Source organism: Microcaecilia unicolor, chromosome 4, assembly GCF_901765095.1.
Source record: "Microcaecilia unicolor chromosome 4, aMicUni1.1, whole genome shotgun sequence".
In the NCBI taxonomy this organism is placed as follows: domain Eukaryota; kingdom Metazoa; phylum Chordata; class Amphibia; order Gymnophiona; family Siphonopidae; genus Microcaecilia; species Microcaecilia unicolor.
In genome coordinates this window covers 89,556,419-89,576,427 of record NC_044034.1, presented here as the reverse complement: position 1 = coordinate 89,576,427, position 20,009 = coordinate 89,556,419, and the positions used below count along the sequence as shown (strand labels likewise).

General features: G+C 44.5%; 1 protein-coding gene across 2 annotated transcripts in view; it reads right to left on the bottom strand.

Annotated features, from left to right (window-relative positions):
- The window catches only part of ATP7B (ATPase copper transporting beta), a 170,116-nt gene that overhangs the window by 10,301 nt on the left and 139,806 nt on the right, over positions 1-20,009 (bottom strand). For both annotated transcript variants that reach the window (XM_030200444.1, XM_030200443.1), the window contains exons 17-20: positions 18,604-18,746; positions 14,648-14,851; positions 14,395-14,512; positions 8,791-8,893 (exon numbers count right to left, since the gene is read on the bottom strand). In XM_030200444.1, the coding sequence (XP_030056304.1) occupies positions 8,791-8,893; positions 14,395-14,512; positions 14,648-14,851; positions 18,604-18,746 (568 nt within the window). The remainder of the gene's footprint in view (positions 1-8,790; positions 8,894-14,394; positions 14,513-14,647; positions 14,852-18,603; positions 18,747-20,009) is intronic.

Below are 20,009 nucleotides of genomic sequence, written 5' to 3'. Positions count from 1 at the left end.
AATCGGTTAGTACAGCTACATTGCTACACGCTAACCAATTAGCACAGGTTTAGCGCGTGAGTCCCATCATCTACAAAATCAGTGCTTTTTTTGTGCCGGTACGCAACGGTACGGCGTACCGGCACCTTTTTTTTTTGCTCCCCCCGCCCAGTGAGTCCATGTCCCGCACGCAGTCGCAGTGCCAGCCCCCATTTCCGGCCGCTGCTGCTTCTCCTGTTGAGCAGCAGCGGCCGCTACACAAAGAAAAAGATTTTTTAAAAAAACTTCAAACCTGGCTGAAAGAAACGCGGCACCCCGGCACTGTAGACAGCCATTAGGCATTGGCTGTTGCCCCGCAGCCGCTCCTCCTCTTGCCTCTACGTCACTGCGCTCCTCCGGGGTCTTCCTCCAGGGGCAGTGACGTAGAGGCAAGAGGAGGAGCGGCTGTGGGGCAACAGCCAATGCCTAATGGCTGTCTACAGTGCCGGGGTGCCGCGTTTCAGCCAGGTTTGAAGTTTTATTTTTTTTTAATCTTCTTTTTCTTTGTGTAGCGGCCGCTGCTGCTCAACAGGAGAAGCAGCAGCGGCCGGAAATAGGGGCTGGTGCCGCGTGCGTCGCGACTTCGCGCCGTTCGCGCCAAACTTGGCAGGGAGAGGGAATCCAACAGAAGGAAGGATTGGGGGGAGAGAGAAAGAGGGAAACCAACAGAGGGAAGGATTGGGGAGAGAGGAGAAAAACAGATGGAAGGATTGGGGAGAGAGGGAGAGGGAAAACAACAGAGGGAAGGATTGGGGAGAGAGAGAGAGAGGGAAACCAACAGAGGGAAGGATTGGGGAGAGAGAGAAAGAGGGAAAACAACAGAGGGAAGGATTGGGGAGAGAGGAGAAAAACAGATGGAAGGATTGGGGAGAGAGGGGAAAACCAATGGAAGGATGGGGAGAGAGAGAAAGAGGGAAACCAACAGAGGGAAGGATTGGGGAGAGAGAGAAAGAGGGAAAACAACAGAGGGAAGGATTGGGGAGAGAGAGAAAGAGGGAAACCAACAGAGGAAGGATTGGGGAGTGAGAGAAAGAGGGAAAACAACAGAGGGAAGGATTGGGGAGTGAGAGAAAGAGGGAAAACAACAGAGGGAAGGATTGGGGAGAGAGAGGGAAAAACAGATGGAAGGATTGGGGAGAGAGGGAAAAACACAGATGGAAGGATTGGGGAGAGAGGGAAAAACAGATGGAAGGATGGGGAGAGAGGGAAAAAACAGATGGAAGGATGGGGAGAGAGGGAAAAACACAGATGGAAGGATTGGGGAGAGAGGGAAAAACAGATGGAAGGATGAGGAAAGAGAGGGAAAACGGAAGGATGGGGAGAGAGAGGGGGAAAAACAGATGGAAGGATGGGGAGAGAGAGAGGGAAAACGGAAGGATAGGGAGAGAAAGAGGAAGATGCTGGATGGAAGAATGCAGAAAGAAATAGGGGAGACACTGGAAGGATGGGGAGAGAAAGCAGAGCTGCTGGATGGAAAAGAGGAATAGAGAAAGACTGGAGAATAAGAGGAAGGGGCATGGGGAGAACAAGGGTGAGGAAAAGATGAAAAGCCACAGGTAGATGAAGGAAATTAAAGAATGGATAGTAAGAATGAATTAAATCTGGACAGAGAGAGAGCCTGAAAAATATTGAAGAAAGCAAAGAAAAAGGAGACAAAAATGTCAAATGGCACAGAAGAGTTAAGCGAAAACAAAGGAAAGGAGAATCACAGACTGGGACCAATATGGAAAGAAAAACAGTCACCAGACAACAAAGGTAGAAAAAAATCATTTTATTTTCATTTTAGTGTTTGTAATATGTCTAATTTGAGAATTTACATTGGCTGTCTTATTTTGCACTGGGTATACTACTACTACTACTTAGCAAATCACGTTATTTTTTTCTCCTATAGTACTGTAATATTTTCAATGATGTCTGTTTATATGCGCCATGGCTGGTATAGGGGGTGTGGTTAATGTGGGTGTGGCTACCAGGGGTGGAGCCATATGTGGTGACCCCGCCCATAATGAGTACCGGCACCTTTTTTTCTACAAAAAAAGCACTGTACAAAATAGATAGCGGTAGGGGCTCATGAGCTAATGGCCACACACTAATGTTCTTGGCTGAAGGGGTTGAAACACTTGATACTCTTTTTGAGACAGAAAGGGGCATACCTTGAAAAAGTCTTATGAAGCAAAACGTGTCAATATGCAGCCTCGGTATCTAGTCCGACAAGACATCAAGATCATTTAATAGCTAAGTAATGATTACATTTTGTCTAAGTAGTAAATGGTAGAAGAAACTGAATATTAAAAAGTATTTAAAGAAAATATAGTACAAATACGTATAGGTATTTTATACTAAAGACTGATGACGAGAAAGGTGGGAAATATTCACCATATGAGAACTGTTAATGGTGTACCGCCAGTAAATGGAGTACCGCCTCTGACGGTCTGAAGATACCAAATATGCTTGAATAATTATAACAGTGATCAAATACAGAGTAGCACACACTAGTGTAAACATTAGCGCGTGGCCACTATTAAAAAGTTCAGAAAATCAGCCATTTTACTCCAGCTGTAAAAATGGCCTTGGTGCATGGGAATGACCCGTGTAAGGGCACTCTAAAACCACTTTTTACCACTGTTTGATAAAGGGGCCCCTTTTATGTTTTTCCCATTTTACAATGGGAATACACATATAATTCCAAAAGCGCTACCAAGATTATATATGCAGCCTATCAGGAATCAATAGTCACTAAAAAATTGGTCAGATTCCTACTCATCGCCTCTACAGTGCAGACTTGTTTTTATTGGGAGGAATAGGCAAGCAAAGATATCCAGTGTATCGGTGATATTATGTCTGTAGCTTCCTTTTTTACTTTAAGATGTTTAAAGCCAAATATGTCTTACTGGATATAAATCATTTTAAGTTTTTACAAATGAAGCACTGAACATCCTCAAGGCAAAATTACAAGTTCCTTTTCTTCTGATCTGTGTCACTCTAAAAAAAAAAATCTGTAATAGTTTATGGAACTCATAAAGTTTCTGAAATATAGTCGCTATTTTATTTAGCTACTAAGAATGGGGGTGCAGGCCTTCAAGAAATCAGGCAGTCAGGAACTACTGCTCCGCTATATGGAATGTCAAGGAGACTGCTAACATATTACATCTCATGAACTCCAGAAGGAAGCTCTCTTTGGCGCAATGCAATTACTAAAGCAAGCATTAGCAATAAATCTGAGATCATTCTCCACATACCCTGGCATACAAGTGACATTCATTACTCTCATGGTACGTGCAACATTAACCCATTTGGAGACATCGCCCAGACATTAACTTCTGTCCTAAATTTACAGTCACTATATTTCTGTGCACATACAGCAGTGTGAACTCTAGTAAAATCTGGTAATGTGAATAAGAACAATGCAGACGTCTGCTGGAGGTGTAACTACTTAGTAGGCATGCAAGAACACGTGCCTTATACTGTCCTAAATATATAAGTCCTAAAATATGTAAATTAGTACCCTTGAGAATGCCATTGTCTTATTCAGTAGTTATAGTAAGATCAAAAGTAAACCTGGTGTAACTTTTTGAAAAGGATAAGAAAACGTTAGTAGATATTCTACTGTCTTGGTTATGATGCTTGTTCAGTTCTGGTTGCCATATCTCAAAAAAGATATAACGGAAAAAGTTCAAAGAACAGCGACCAAAATGATAAAGGGGATAGAACGCCTCCCATAGGAGGAAAGACTAAAGAGATTAGGGCTCTTCAGTTTGGAAAAGAGATGGCTGAGGGGAGATATGATTGAGGTCTATAAAATCCTGAGTGATGTAGAAGGATACTCAATGAAATTACATAGAAATACAATGGTCCATCTAGCCCAGCTATCCTGCTTCCAACAGTGCCCAATCCAGGTAACAAGTATTTATTTACGGTTCATTTATATCCCACATTTTCCCACTCATGCAGGCACAATGTGGTGTACAGCAAGTTATGAAAATATACAATAAAGAGAATATGACAAAAAAGACAAAGGATAAATGGGGGAGTAGTGATTGGCAGAGGAAATCTAAGCAGGGTGGGGAGCATGAGGGGCACATCAATCAGCAGAATGGCTAGGGGAGTAAGTTTTGGCGAAGAAATAAGTCTTCAGCAGCTTCATGAAGAGGCTGTGGTCCATTTGTGTTTTGAGGTGCTGCGGGAGAGCGTTCCAGGATTTAGGGCACCAGTAGCAGAAAGAAGAGGTGAAAATCCTCTTGTACTTGACTCCCTTACAGTTCGGGAAGTGTAGATGAAGATATGATCGTGCAGCAGGCATGGCATTCCTGGGTGGGAGGTCGATCAAGGGGAGCATGTAGTCCGGCGCAAACCCATAGATGATTTTGTGGGTTAAGGAGCAGAGCTTAAAAGTAATACGCTCCTCTACAGGTAGCCAATGGAGTCTGAAGCGCAGAGGCGCAGCATGTGCAAATCGACGTTCTCCAAGAATCAGTCTCGCGGCAGTGTTTTGGACAGTCAAACTTTTGCAGTAAAGAGGCCTTGCAGCCCACGTAAATTCCACTACAGTAATCCAGGTGAGAGAGGACTAGCCAATGCACCAGTGTACAAAATAGATCTCTGGTAAGGAGGCATCGTATGCGTCGTAGCCGCCACATGGCATGAAACATTCTTTTGGAGACCAAATGCACATGATTATCCAAGCTGGAGGTGCGTGTCCATGTGCACTCCCAAAAGCCGCAGACTGTTGGTAATCGGAAGAGAGGAGCCCTTTAAAGGAAGCATTGTATCGGATATTTGGACACGGGGGGACGAGAGTATGAGACATTGGGTTTTTTCCTTGTTTAGTTTAAAGCGAAATACCTGAGCCCAATGTTCAATAGTGGAGAAGCGAGATTCGATGCGATTGGCGATTTCCGATATGGTGGTACGGAAGGGGATGGAGATGGTAATATCGTCAGCATAGATGAAAGGATTAAAGTCCAGCTTTGCTAGAGCCGAGGCTAGGGGCATCAGCATAATGTTGAATAAGGTAGGCGAAAGGGGGGGGCCCTGTGGTACTCCGCAAGAGGCCTTCCAAGCCGCAGAGAAGGTGGAATTCGCTGTGACCTGGTAAGTCCTAGTGGTCAAGAAACCCTCAAACCAGTGTAGAACAGATCCTCCTATGCCAAATGAGTCTAATAGATGAAGTAACAGATCATGGTCCACCATATCGAAGGCACTTGACATGTCGAATTGAAGCAGAAGTACCTTCCGTCCAATGGATAAATCTCGTTTAAAGTTTGATAGGAGGGTGACTAGCACCGTCTCTGTACTATATTGTGCACGGAAACCCGACTGCGAGGGATGAAGGATACCATGGGAAGCCAAGAAGTCATTGAGCTGTGTGTTAACCATACTCTCCAATAATTTGGTAAACAATGGAATAGAAGCCACTGGGCGGTAATTAACAACAACAACAACTAACAACTAACAGTTGAAGCCCGTAAGGTTAAGATTTTCTCCCTAAAGTAGGTTGCAAGTTGGGTGGCAGACGGAAGGCCAACACTGGAGACTTCTAGCTTACGGGTATCGAGGAAGGAGTTTAATAGCTGATACACCCTTTTTATGTCATGGCCAACAGACTGTAACTTAGAAGTAAAGTAAGTACGCTTTGCTTGCTGAATTGCATATTTATATTTGTGGTGACAGTTTTTCCATGCCTTCAGGGCAAGATCAGACTGCCGCTTACACCATGCTCTTTCAAGTCTTCTTGTCTCTGTCTTCAATGCTCTAAGATCAGCAGAGAACCAGGGTGTCGAGTTACGGATATATGATGTTTGAGATGAAGAGGCGCAATAGAATCAAGCACAGACTTGCATTTATTTTCCCAGTCAGAGAGATTGTTAGGCGAGTTGGGTTGTAACACTGTCATCAGCATAGAAAGACTTCCAGAATAGACAGGGGTCAGAGATGCCTCTAGTGTAGTACTGGTGGACCATGTGAGTCTGGGGGAGGCCTGAAGATTGCCAACGCAAGGAGAACTGTAGTTTGTAATGATCAGACCAGGAGGTTTCGACCCATCTAATATCGTGCAGGGAAAAAATTTGGTCTTCCGAAAATTTAAAGGAGAGGAGATCCAGAGAGTGCCCTTTACAATGAGAAGGGCCAGGGGAAGGACAGTCGAGGTCCCAAAGTCAAAGAAAGTCTAAGAACTGAATAGTATCCGGCGAAGTACAGCAATCTAAGTGGAGATTGAGGTCGCCCAATAGGAGTATGTTTGGAGTAGCCAAGCAGATGTGTGAGATAAAATCCAGAAGCTCAGATTGGCTGCTAGACCAAGGAACCGGGGGTCTATAAAACAGCACACAGACTAGATGACCATGAAGAGAAGAATGATGAACGTTGATTGCTGCGATTTCCAGTGAAGCAGATAGAAGCTCCGAACTAGGTTCAACTGTGAGGTAGAAGCGATAAATTAGAGCTAACCCACCTCCTCTTCTATCTTTCCTGTCCCAGTGGAAGATTTTATAACCTTTCGGGCAGAGATCTAGCATGATGGGGTCTTTGGGTGTTCTAATCCAGGTTTCAGTGATGAACAGCATATCAAGATCCTCGGAGGTGATCCAGTCAGAGATCAATTCAGGTTTATTCACAACGGATCTAGCATTGATATACCCAACTCTGAATGAATGAAATGGCACTGGGTTCTCTCTTTCGAGTGGAAGGATTGTGCGGTGACATGGCTTGTCAATGCAGGACTTAGATGCGACTGGTGCAGACAGCTGATCAAAAGGTGCCGAGGAGAGAGGTTGTATACGAGATGAAAGTCTCCGATGACCGACGATGATTGGAATGCGAGCATAAGATTGCTCAGTGGTAGTAAAGGCGGAGTAAATCAAGGCAAACAGATAAAGAATTTGTATTGAGAAGGACGAGAGCATGACTTCTTCAATGAGGGAACTGTGAAAAAGACAGAAGAGGGTCAGGGAGTAAATCCAGTGTTTGAATAGCTGTGCACTAGAGGCAGGGGGAGAAGGCTTCAATCAGCCATGGGCAAAGAGAGATGGCACGTAGAGATGCCAACTAGATGACTAGATGAGCTCCGTCCTGGTAGATGAGAGGAATGCCAGCTGATGCTGCAGATTCAAGTAGCAATTTATAAATCCACAAGTGCACCAGGAAGCAGCCAACAAAATTGAGAGCTCCCAGACAGTACAAAGGTGCTGGTACAACAGAGCAGGGAGTGAGATGAGGAGGGCAGGAGAGAGCACACAAAAACCTGGCAGAAACCCAATTAGTAGCAACATTCCATGCTACTAATCCCAAGGCAAGCAGTGACTTCCCCCCATGTCCACCTCCATAGCAGACTATGGACTTTTCCTCCACGAACTTGTCCAAACCTCTTTTAAACCCAGATACGCTAGCCAATGTTACCACATCCTCCGGCAAACAGTTCCAGAGCTTAACTCATCTTTGAGTAAAAAATATTTCCTCCTATTTGTTTTAAAACTATTTCCAAGTAATTTCATTGAGTGTCCCCTGATCTTTGTACTTTTGAAAGAGTGAAAATCAATTCGCTTCTACCTGTTCTACACCACTCAGGATTTTATAGACCTCAATCTTATCCCCCACCCCCCCAAGCCACTTCTTTTCCAAGCTGAAGAGCCCTAACCTCTTTAGCCTTTCCTCATACGGGAGAAGTTCCAACCCCTTTATCATTTTGGTTGCTCTTCGTTGAACCTTTTCTAATTCCGCTATATCTTTTTTCAGATAGGGTGACCAGAATTGAATGCACTTAGCGTACAGATCCCTTTCATGCGCTTGTTAAGCAAGCATGACAGGAGTGCTAGTTGCAGAGAAAATATTTGTCTTTTGCACAACACCAGTGGAGAGCCTCCCTACTGGGCTCCTGGTCAGCTCCACATAGTGAGATGGGATCAATAAGAGTATCAGTAATTACCCGAGGCGCTCAGGCTTGGTTGTAAATAGAGTCCTGTGCTGTGGCCTCAACAGACCCTGAGTCACACAAATAATAGCAGTGTTAAATTTGCCTGAAAAATCCAAACCTGTTCAGGTTAGCCACAACAGCAAAACAAACCAGTCCTCTCAATGCAGAATGAATAACATGCTCAATAATCGGCGCTTAAACTCTGCAAACTGACAAATAATACTATTTGCCACACCATGGTTAACCTGTCATCCATCTGCTGGAGACAGAGAAATACCGATGAGCTCACACTGCATGGTACCCTTATAGGGCAAAGCACACAGGACTTTTTTACTTCTCTATCTCTATCCACTGGTTGACGGACACAATTCACAGGCTCTGGACTGCCTGGTGAGGATGCTAAGGAAATTCTGTATCTCAGATCCACTCATCTGAAGAGAACACATGAGGGCTGCAATTGTGCATGTCTCATTTACAGGTCTGAATCATTTCTCTGTGAAACAGGCAAGCTGTACTGTAAATTTTCAATAAAACCTAAAGCAGAGGTAGTAAAACTTAAATACAGGAGGAAAAAGCCTCAGAACCCCACCTTCTTGCAAGCAAGATAGGATTTACTGGGTAGTTACCTCACCGGCATAAAAAAGCCTCCTGTTGGCCATTCTGGCTCTATGCAGTGCAACGAACAATTGACTGGTAACTCAAAATCAAACATGACTTAAGTTAAGAACAGCGTGTAGTGCAAGAAAAGATCCAGCCAACTAGTTTCGCCAAGACGGCTACTTCAGGGCAAAACAGAAACCGTGTATTCTTTAAGTTCCATGCATTTGTTCATGTTCTCAAAGATGAGCACTTTGCCTACTTACCATTTCAGTTGGAGTGAAGAAAGCACCACTGAGACTGAGGAAGCTGCCATTGCAGCTGAACCCATCCAAGGCTGCAGGACCAGGCCCACAGGCATGAATACACCTAGCAGGAATGAGAAGTGATGAGCAGAAAGGGAGTTAGTGCCCTGGTAGCCCAGTAAATTAAGAAAACATGACAAAAGAAAACGAAGTCAATTTACAGGCTCATAAATATTCAGACACAAAGTTTCCAAACTGTTATTTCCTGAAAAGGGAGTTCGGTAGACACAAAAGCATACTGTAAGCCTTATAAAAATTATCTTTTCACAACTGCTCTGTTAGCTCTCAACTCATTTTAGGCAACAGACCTAACAAAGGAGAGTTGCTAAGATACAAACTCACAACAGCTTTGTGAATTTCTGAGGGAGCTGGCAATAATTGGGTTTAATTACATCTTTCAGGTGTGCTGCACCCCGTTACTCAGTGTGGAGGCATACCAGGGATGCAAAATGTTTCTTCTCTTGTAATACATTTCTTTAGGTTCAGCAGATCTGAAAGTGACTGCATTGTCTAATCCACGATCTGTGTGGGGGTTTTTTTCACCAGGTTAACAACACAACTGATACAATTATATGAAAAAAAAAATAAAACCAAGTTTCTGGTAAGTTTTTGTTCTCTTATGGGGCCATTTTTTCAGAGTTTACAGACTGTGGTAGCTTCTACCTATACTAATTTTCAAAGGAAAAGATTTTCCTTTTGAAAATTGACTTTGGAAAGGTGCATACACAAATTTGCACCTGCTATGTGTGTGAGTACTTTATCTATGTAAACTTATGAAATTACAGTAATAAGCACCTAAGTACCTATACTGCCCTAACCCTGCCACTAGGAACGCGTCCTCTCAGTGTGTGCAGTGGAATAATATGCATTAATTTACACCTACATAGGGCTCCTTTTGTAAAGCTAAAGGAAAAAGTGGCCTTAGAGGGGTCCTTTTACTAAGGTGCTGAAAAATGGGCTGTGGCAGTGTAGGCATGTGTTTTGGGCACTCGCAGAATCATTTTTCAGCGCACCTGTAAAAAACGCCGTTTTAAAACTTTTGACCGAAAATGGGCGTGCAGCCAAATGAAAATTGGCGCGCGTCCATTTTGGGTCCGAGACCTTACTGCCAGCCAATGACTTAGTGGTAAAGACTCATGCTTTAACCGGGCGGTAATGGTCTACGTGCGCCAGAAAATAAAAATATTTTTGGACGCACAAATCGGGCGCACGCCAAAAATGAAATTAATGCATGGGCCACGCGGTAGCCGGGCAATAACTCAGAATTGGCGTGCACTGGGCATGTGTACACGCTTATGTGGCTTAGTAAAAGGGCCCCAGAGTGCCCTGTCGCAGGTCTTTCCTGCACGCTATGGCCATTTTCAGTACTGCTGAAAAATGTCCCATTTTCCACTTTCTGATTTAATGGCCATTTGCTAATGCTGCCATCAGCACTCAGCCATTAACAAAAATTAGCACGTGAGCACTTACCATCAACTATTTTGTAACTGGTAAGTGCTCAAACTTTAATCTTGCGCTACCTAGATAACGCATAGTAATGTAGCTGCACTGATTAGCACAGAAATGCCTACTCTCCACTCCAGACATGCCCCCTCTGCAGAAAATTTTTTTTTCAGCATGTGGTTTGCACACGCACATTACAGAATTACCACGGGACACCTCGGCATATCCCACAGTAAGCTCTTTTAACTTGCTGCAAGAACATGCTAGTGCTCACTGCAGCTTAGTAAAAGGAGTCCGTAGTATGGGCAATTTTCAAAAAAGGTCATTTCCATGCACAAATCCCTGTTATGCATGGACTAACTGGGACTGCTGAAGAGATGAAGGGCCAAGACTTCACACAACACATTGAGTTCATCTACTGTATTTATACAAAGTGATGCTTTATATCAACTTTTTTTGGGGGGTGGGGGGAGAAGGCAAAGGAGAAGAGAAACTTTCAGGCTTCCAGCTCATTCAGAACCAGCCTCTATTGAGATACAGTGCTATGAAACTTCAGTTATAACCACAAGTATATTTATAAGCTTCTTTAACTCAGCCAGTGCAGTGATGGCCTTGAGTAGGAGCCACAGATCATAATTCTCTCTAGAACCTCATACACTGGTATCATCATTCCAACCACTGGATGTCACTGTTGAGCAATGGGTAAGAGTCCCTCCCAACCCGGGGAAAAGATGGGAGGTGAGCTGTGAACACTTCCTCTGCAGCATCTCCATCACCAACCAATCTAGGGAGTGAAAGCCAAGGTAAGGGAGTGAAAGCCGAGGCAAGGGACTGAGCCCAGTACACCGGCATGGTACTTATGCTCTCAATGAATGACATTTATTAATAAAAAAGTATATACATAATACAGTAAAAAGCTTTTTAAAAAATTAAATTTAACAAAACCTAACAAGATTTAACAAAATGTATAGGGAAGACAAGACAAATTAACTATAACTATTCTGTTGAGATTGCTCAAAAACAACCAGGATGAATATAGAAAAAAACCTTTCCTTATATACATGCTAATGTGACATAAAAAGCAGACAGAAATGTACCTTGGAATAACATTGACATCACGGTATATATCATGAAAGTTTCTATGCAGAAGATACATGCTAGATATGTAAACATAGCAGGGGTGTATCTGAACTGCGGCGGTAGGGGGGGCCAGGGCCAGAGTGAGGGGGCACATTATAGCCCCCCCCCTGCCGCCGCCATTGCCGATCCCCCTCCCCCCAGCCGCTGCCATTGCCAACCCTCCCCCTCCGTTGCTCACCTACCTTCGCTGGCGGGGGACCCCAACCCCCGCCAGCCGAGGTCCGCGTCCTCCTGCCCCTGCCGGCTGCCTTTAAAGAATTCCGTCAGCTGGCGGGGGACCCCCAACCCCCGCCAGCCAAGCCGAGGTCCTTTCATTTTTCCACCGAAGCTGGCGCCGAAGAAAGTTTCTTTTGAGTCTGACGTCGCTGCACGTTGTACGTGCAGGACGTCAGACTCAGAAACAGCTTCATTCTGTTTCTGAGTCTGACGTCCTGCACATACAACGTGCAGCGACGTCAGACTCAAAAGAAACTTTCGTCAGCGCCAGCTTCGGTGGAAAAATGAAAGGACCTCGGCTTGGCTGGCGGGGGTTGGGGGTCCCCCGCCAGCTGACGGAATTCTTTAAAGGCAGCCGGCAGGGGCAGGAGGACGCGGACCTCGGCTGGCGGGGGTTGGGGTCCCCCGCCAGCGAAGGTAGGCGAGCAACGGAGGGGGAGGGTTGGCAGCGGTAGGGGGGTCCAGGGCGAAATCTGCGGGGGCCCAGGCCCCTGAGTCCCCACGCAGATACGCCCCTGAAACATAGTAAGTGATTTTTACTGTATGACTATGTATATACTTTTATCTTCGATCTTATTTTTATATGAATTTATAATTTTATGCTTATGTATATTTATAAATTTATGTATTTTTTATATTCCTGATGCAGGCTTAGTAGCCGAAACACAGCCTGTGTCGAGTTTTGGATGTCAATAAAAGATTCTAACACATAGTACATCATCCTGTAATACTTTTTGTCTCCTTCTCTGTGTCTTTCGTGGCACTGAATGTTGGCCAGATCCAGATGATGACTGTAGGCCCGCAAAATCCTGGATATTCATTGCCGGTAGCCAGATTAGCCCCAGCTCAGAACATCTGGGTCTAATTCAGCCTGCAGCAGTCCGCATTTTAAAAAAACACTGACCACTGTGGGCTGAACATTGCCCCCTATGTAGTTTTATTTTTGGATGACACTGAACCTTTAAATGAAACAAAATCCTGAAAAGGATCTGGTCTTTAAACATACTCAGAAAGCAAAATAAGGAAACAAGGGGCCCCAATTGTACTTACACACCAGAGATTTCAGCCAATAAGACCATATGTTTGACTGTCATCTTCCCCCCACCAAACTTGTATTTTATTTTGGAGGGTGAAAGAGTGAGTGGATCTACAGTTAAACAATTCCACTGCAAGGTGTACAGGAATTTTTCCCCGTGCACTTTTTATAGAATACTAGGAAAAAAGGCCCGTTCCTGACAGAAATGAAATGGGCGCTAGTAAGGTTTTCCTCGGAGTGTGTGTGTTTTACAGAGTGTGTGTGAGAGTGAGTGTGTGATAGAGAGAGTCTGGGTGCGAGTGTGTGTGTGTGTGAGAATGAGAGTGTGTGCCAGGGCCCCCCCTCCCTCCCAGTTCCAGGGTGGCCCCGACCCCATCCCTCCCTCCCAGTTTCAGGTCACCCCCCCTCCCTCCCAGTTCCTGGGTCCGTCCGCCCCCCTCCAAGTTCCAGGGTCATTGCCCCCCTCTCTCCCTCCCTCCCAGTTGCAGGGTCATTGCCCCCCCTTTCTCCACTCTGCGATGTTTAACTGCAAAATTATGGAGCTGTGTAGTGTAATAAAACGCACCTGCAACTCTCTCGGCCCCGCCCTCACACCTCTGATAGGTCCGCCGTCCTCAACATCATCATGTTTTGACGCGAGGATGGGGCCGAGAGAGATGGTGACAGACTGACGAATCTGACGAACCTTACGAACCCTTCACTTCAGTGAAGCCATGGAGTCAGCTTCAGAACATTGGAGGTGCTTTTTATTATAGTACAGATGCCTAGCAAAATGTGTGTGTAAATCATTTATTTGTTTGTCACATTTGTACCCCATATTTTCCCACCTATTTGCAGACATACATGGCCATACGGTAAGAGAACTCTTACTGTGTAGCCATGCGATAGGGAGCTCTTACCGCCACCCACTGAAGTGGCGATAAGGGCTCCCGAGCTAACCCAGCGGTAACCGGGCAGCATGTGGTGATGCCAGGTTACCGCCACACAAGCCATTTCTGGGAGGTTTCTTTTTCCCCCGGAAATGGTGCGCGCTCAGGGTGGGACTACTGCTGGCAGCTGCACTGGGCCGGCGGTAGTTCCGGAAGAGCGAGCGGTAAGCTTGTGTTGGGCTTACCGCTGCTCTATAAAAAGGCCCCTAGGTGTAGTTGCACATGTAATTGCAAATTACTGCCAATTAACTCCAATTGCAGTCAATTGACTGTTAATGCCAATTAGCATCTAATTTAAAATTTTAATTACAGGTGTAACTGCAAATCACTGCCAATTAACTCCAATTACAACCAATTGATTAATACCAATTAGTATCTAATTTAATTATGCACATAACTGCCAGTATTCTATAACTTGCATGCGCAATTTTGAGCACTAAGGGTAAAATAGGGCACGTAAATTAGGAGAAGTGCCAGGGAGCAGCAAGAGAATTTTGCCTAGCTATGCAGACAGTGGTGATATTCAGGCACTAATCCATACAGCTACACAGTCTAAATTAAGACAGAAAAACCACTGAATATTGCCACTATCTATATAGCAGTCATGGTCAGTGCTCTCCATATATATTCAACATGTTACCACCTAACTAGATGTGAACTTTAAATGTCATAGCCAGGCTTTAAAAAAATGTTCCCTGCTGCAGCTGAATTTTGTCCCAAATATATTGATTATAAAGCACCCAGATATATGAATTTTGTTGTAAACGTCAGCTCCTGCTCAATTTGAAAAAGATTACCTACCTGCAGCTATGGGCACACCAAGCAGATTATATATCAGTGCAAAGACAAAATTTAATCGTATTCTTCGGACTGTCCTTTTCGATAGATGGATACTTGCAACTACATCCAGTAGATCGTTCTGCAGAATGGAAAATTCACGGTCATCCATATGCTCATTCTCCATTTAAAGAAAAAAAAACAGAACAACAACACAGCCCACACTTTTCCACCCTGTTCAGGTCATGCAAGGATTAGTCTGCAGTGTTGAACATACACGAATCAGAACCACATCAGCTGCTTCAATGGCTACATCAGTACCAGTCCCAATGGCAATGCCAATGTCTGCTCTGGCCAGGGCAGGTGAGTCGTTGACACCGTCCCCTACCATGGCGACCCTATTCCCCTTGCTCTGGAGTTCTTCAACTTTTGCAACCTTGTGAGAAGGAAGGACCTCTGCAAAGACTTTTTTGATGCCAACCTGTAAGAAAAAGAAATAAATCCTATCACTAAAAGCATAGGTACATTTGTACCCTGCGCTTTTTCCCACTCATGGCAGGCTCAATGTGGCAGGCAATGGAGGGTTAAGTGACTTGCCCAGAGTCACAAGGAGCTGCCTGTGCCGGGAATTGAACTCAGTTCCTCAGTTCCCCAGGACCAAAGTCCACCACCCTAACCACTAGGCCACTCCACCAACACCGAGTATTTGGCAGATCATGTGTAGCTCATCTATACACGTAAATGCCGCTATTTCCATGTTTAGAAGCCTGGAACATACATTCAAAGAGGGCATATGATTGGGGCCAAAAAATGACATATCTCCCATCTTACAACTGGAATGCACATAAATCTCCCAATCAGTTTTTGCTCTACCTCCAAGGCAAGCATATGTCTTATCAAAGTGCTTGTTTCAGCCAGGGCTTGAAACAAGTGAATGAAGGGGTATCTGTGATTAAACAAACCCCTTCCCTCAACTTTTTTTTCCTTGAAAATTTGTAAAACTATCTTTTGGGGCTTGTCTCCTTAAATAACTAAACTTATATTTATTTAATTAAAAGTATTTTTATTCCGCAGAGTCCACAGTTCCTAGTGGATTATAAAATCACATACATAATAAAATCAAATAAAACACAACAAAATACATTAAAAACAAATATATCACATATAGTCATACAACATCTGAAGTGAGGCCCCTATACATATACTGGCCAATAGTCAGCTAGCAATGCTCAGTGGGGTCTTTTTGTAACACTGACCATTACAGGCAAAATTAGGCCATGATATTGTACGCTGGGCCAGAACCCCCCCCCCCCCCGGGCCTACCTACTACCCCTGGTGATCCACGGGACAGGAGCGGAATCCACTTGCTCAAGCCCTTTGCAGTTCCTCTACGAAAGTGGCCCCCATGACCTCTAGTGGTAGTTTTGCAGTACTAGCATAATACTACCATTAGAGGTTGCACTGTCCATTGTCATAAAGGAACAACCATGGGCCACCAGGTAGGCCCAGATGGGGGCTTCTGTGGCTCAGGGCAGGAATGGGAAGGGGAACTGGGCCTTGTTATGGGAGAGGGGGAGGGGCAATGAGCTTCAGGCCATAACGGAATTCAAACATGCGTGGGATAAACATAAAGGAATCCTGTTCAGAAGGAATGGATCCTCAGGAGCTTAGCCGAGATTGGGTGGCAGAGCCGGTGGTGGGAGGCGGGGCTGGTGGTTGGGAGGCAGGGAAAGTGCTGGGAAGACTTATACGGTCTGTGCCAGAGCCAGTGGTGGAAGGCGGGGATAATGCTGGGCAGACTTATACGGTGTGTGCCCTGAAGAGGACAAGTAGAAATCAAGGTATACACAAAAAGTAGCACATATGAGTTTATCTTGTTGGGCAGACTGGATGGACCGTGCAGGTCTTTTTCTGCCGTCATCTACTATGTTACTATGTTACTGACAGCTATATGGGTGCCGGCCAACATCAGTGATGGTACATGCATAGCTAACTGGGCAAAGTTAAGACTGCTATTTATGCACTGAATATTGCCAGCACCTGCATAACTTCCCGACTCAGCCGTCTGCAATGCCCCTCTCCTGCCCACTTTCAATATGGCCAGTTAGAGCCTGCTCAGTTAAATACCACTGATTATCGGCAGCCATCCTGCTGAGCAATATTTAAGCGGGTAGGAGCTTGTCCTGTCCACTAAAATCAGTTTGGATATTGACCCCATAGGTGCCAGTACTTATACCTGAGAGCAAGGGCGTAGCCAGACTTTGGCGGGAGAGGAGTCCAGAGCCCGAGGTGAAGGAGCACATTTTAGCCCCCCCCCCCGCCACCAACTTTGCCCCCCCCCTTGCCGACGACCCTCTGGACCCCCCCTGCTGCCGCCAACCCGTCGTCGCCTACCTTTGCTGGCGGGGGACCCCAACCCCCGCCAGCTGAGGTCCTCTTCTTTCCGCAAAAGTCTTCCTTCTGTTTCTGACGTCCTGCACGTTGTACGTGCAGGACGTCAGAAACAGAAGGAAGCCTTTTGCGAAAAGAAGAGGATCTCGGCTGGCGGGGGTTGGGTCCCCCGCCAGCAAAAGCAGGCGACGGCGATGGCAGGAGGGGGGGGGGGTCGAGAGGGTCGTCAGCAGGGGGGTCCAGGGCCAAATCTAGGGGGGCCCAGGCCCCACGTAGCTATGCCACTGCCTGAGAGTATAGAAAATTAACACTTCCACCTATAATTGCAAGCACTTCTATATGGAAGATGCCAAGCAGTGCTGCTCTTTTTATATTTTTTTTCAGTTATTTTTATTAAAGTTTTAAATTCAAATAACCATCACACATCATGCAATTATGGCAACAACTGAATATTAACAAATGTCTTCAAGTCCCCACCCCCACTCCTCCCTTCCCTGCTAGTGAGTCTTGTAAGCCAACTGATGACCATCGTTCATGGGCCCTTAAGTATATTAGCCCGCCTGACAGTCACACCGGTGGAACTATGAGCCTGGGGGCATCCAGATCAATCCAGTAGTGCTGCTCTTTTTGTGTACATGTAGTTCTATGAAATGGCTGCTGCTGTACGTGGGAGCAAATGTGCGTATTTGCCAGCAGAGCCTTTGGTAAAATATTGGTGGAATTGTGAATGTCACAACTCAGTTGTCCCATTTTCTACCTCAACATTCTATGCAAAATGGGGCATTTAACGTAGTTAAATTATTATGATTCATTTCTAGAGACTGATTTTGGTAGTTATATTTATATCACATCCCAAATTAAGCAAAATTAAAGCTGTCATACATTTTCCATGGTATTACAGAGGACTATTGTTTCACACCTGAGCAGTGCAAACCCATCCAAAGCAGCAGAGTGTGTGTCTGGATAAGGGCAAAGTGAATTTTCATTACTGAATAGAACATAAAATACTCATCCCTGGGATGAGGAGATGGTATAGGTGTGGTTTGGACAGGCCAAAAATTTAAATATGTGTGTGTGTGTGTGTGTGTGATCTGTGACTGTGTGTGTTTTGTTTGCATATCTATGTAATAAATGCCAATAAATAAATAAAATGTATTTGTGTATCTGTGTCTATGGTGTGTGCTTCTGTATAGGGTTTGTGTGACTGAGAAAGTAGAGAAGAGCCAGTTTAAAAAGAGCAATTCCCTAACTGTTTCTCCTATAGAAATCCACTGAGCCATATTTTTTTTTTGGGGGGGGGGGGGGGACCCCTGGTCCAATCTAGAACTCAATGTGTCTTTTTTTACTGCTTTTTGCCCCACACCAAATTTGGTCCCATTTTGTTAAATTTTCAGAGACTTATTTTGTCTTCAGATAGACAGACAAACAGATAGATACACAGAGGCCCTTTATATACAACTTTCTCTCCAACAATATGCTGGGTTGGAAAGAGTACAATGTCCATTCCCATGGGTAAAACAAAGTTTTATCCGTAGCAAGGACTTTGATTATTACCCTCACGTAGTCTTGCTGCATACTCTGAATATGAGATTGGAGACATGATCAAGTCATTGCGTTTTTTCAACATCTGCTGAGTTAAGGTTCAGTTCATTGTGGCTGTCCCCTATAAGCAGGAGGAGGCCCTGAAGAGCTGGATCCTTTAAACAATGGAATAATTAACTGGAATCAAAACACAGTAGCTAATGACAGCATCAGATTTCCAGTGGTCACTCACTCTTTGTATGTCAGGATCCTCCCTTAGGACCAGCTGTTTCCAACTCATAGATTTCAAAAGAAGAGTACCTGGGTAGCAATAGCTTTGGCTGTTTTTCTGTTGTCCCCAGTTATTAGCACCACATCCACACCCATAGTTTTTAATGTGTGGACCGCCAGCGCTGCCTCCTCCTTCACAGTGTCTGCAATTGCGATCATTCCACACAGTACACCTACCCATGAAAAGAATCAAACATTAAAGACATTGAAAATGTGATAGAACCAAGATGGCTGATGTGTGAGCCCACAATGAAGGACCTCCACTGCTGCTCTGCTACTCTGAAAATCTGAAAGTAAGGGTGACCCATATATTGATACACTGGTGATACACTCTTCCAAACTGGTTTATTTGTTGAGTGGAAGCTGAAGCCTAGGAGAGATGGAGGATATCCCATGAGTGGCACAAGGGTTGACTTGTCTGCTTAGTTTCATGGCTTCTTTGGGCTTTGGAGGAACATCCTATTCCCCCTGTTGAATGGAGCAGCAGCAATCCATGTATTCCCAGATTAAACAGCAAGAACTATCAACATGGTCAAAATGCTGGGAGAGATAGGGGAATCTATGAAAGCAAAAAACTGGAAGAACCAGCTAATGTCCTAAAGCCAGGAGAACAAAGCTGAAGTCCACGAAACTCAGAGGAGGTAATGTTGTTGGAGATAGACTCAAGGCAAGGGAGATCACCTTCCCTTGGCCAAGAAAACAGAAAATGTAAGCCTGAGTGATATCCCACCAGTCATGGCCTTTGTAACCTCTGTACTGTAGCTTTTACCAAAAATACCATCAACTGTGTCCTTTGGGAAAGTATTGGCAGGAGTTATCCTGAACAGAAGCTTCTTTGACTGGGTACTTTTGTGCTCAGACTTTTATTTCGTTGAAAAATATTCAGCAGTGGTGGTGACCACGTTAAATGCTAATGCCTGTGTTTAAATTAATACATATACCATCAGAGGCACTGAATGTGTTGACATTGTAAGTAGTATACCATGCCATACTTTGTATTGTTATTTGAATATTTTTACTGCTGTAATTGCCTATTGCTCATGTTTGATCTATTCTTACTGTACACCGCCTTGAGTGAATTCTTTCAAAAAGGCGGTAAATAAATCCTAATAAGTAAATAAAATAATAAATATATGTATTATGTGGTCACTTCTGCTGGTTTAACACTTGTGCTCACACAGACAGACTTTAACTTGGTGGTTTTCTTGTTTTAGCTATACACAGAGTAGAGTGGAAGGACTGCAGGGCACACACTCTGAACCTGCTCATTCATCTTGCTTAAATCTGTTCATGTACACTAACTTGATTTTCTTTCTGTAATTATTCAAGTACATTATTGATTTTGTATATAGTTCATAAGTAATGCCAGTAGTAAAGGTTGGATGTTCTTTTCTCTCATAAAGTGCATCACTTGCCAGTTTTTACTTTCAGCAAGT